Source organism: Penaeus monodon, chromosome 15 (assembly GCF_015228065.2).
Source record: "Penaeus monodon isolate SGIC_2016 chromosome 15, NSTDA_Pmon_1, whole genome shotgun sequence".
Lineage (NCBI taxonomy): Eukaryota > Metazoa > Arthropoda > Malacostraca > Decapoda > Penaeidae > Penaeus > Penaeus monodon.
In genome coordinates this window covers 40,624,280-40,624,692 of record NC_051400.1, presented here as the reverse complement: position 1 = coordinate 40,624,692, position 413 = coordinate 40,624,280, and the positions used below count along the sequence as shown (strand labels likewise).

The 413-nt window shown below is 34.6% G+C and overlaps 1 protein-coding gene across 1 annotated transcript in view; it reads left to right on the top strand.

Annotated features, from left to right (window-relative positions):
• Window positions 1–317: 317 nt before the first annotated feature.
• Window positions 318–413, top strand: part of LOC119582372 (organic cation transporter protein-like) — a gene marked incomplete at its 5' end in the record, with an annotated part of 41,030 nt that continues 40,934 nt past the window's right edge. Inside the window, 1 exon segment of the mRNA XM_037930586.1 lies at window positions 318–413. Within this exon segment, the coding sequence (XP_037786514.1) occupies window positions 318–413 (96 nt within the window).

The window sequence follows — 413 nt, the reverse complement described above, 5'->3', positions numbered from 1 at the left end:
AGTAAGTGAAAATAAAGTAATTATATTTAAATTTGAGTTGCTTCCAAATAGATTTAGCTTTGTTCCTCATTAATTTCGTTCGTTTAGTTTCGTTTCTCATTGTTTTTTGTTCTGGCTTCCTATATTTGGCCATGTTTTCATTGTCATCTTCGGTAGCACCATAATTATTATCATAATTCCTAGCACCACCTATTATTGCTACTGTTGTACCATCGTCTATTGCACCATAATTATTATCATAATTCCTAGCACCATTACTTTTGCATCATCGTCTATCATCATATTAATTTCAGGTGCTTTTTGGGGTATTTCCATAGTTTGACTTGGTGTGTGGGCGTGAGTATCTACGTGCCATGTATACTAGTATGTATATGTTTGGCATATTCTTTGGTGCTCCAATGAACGGCTTCCTG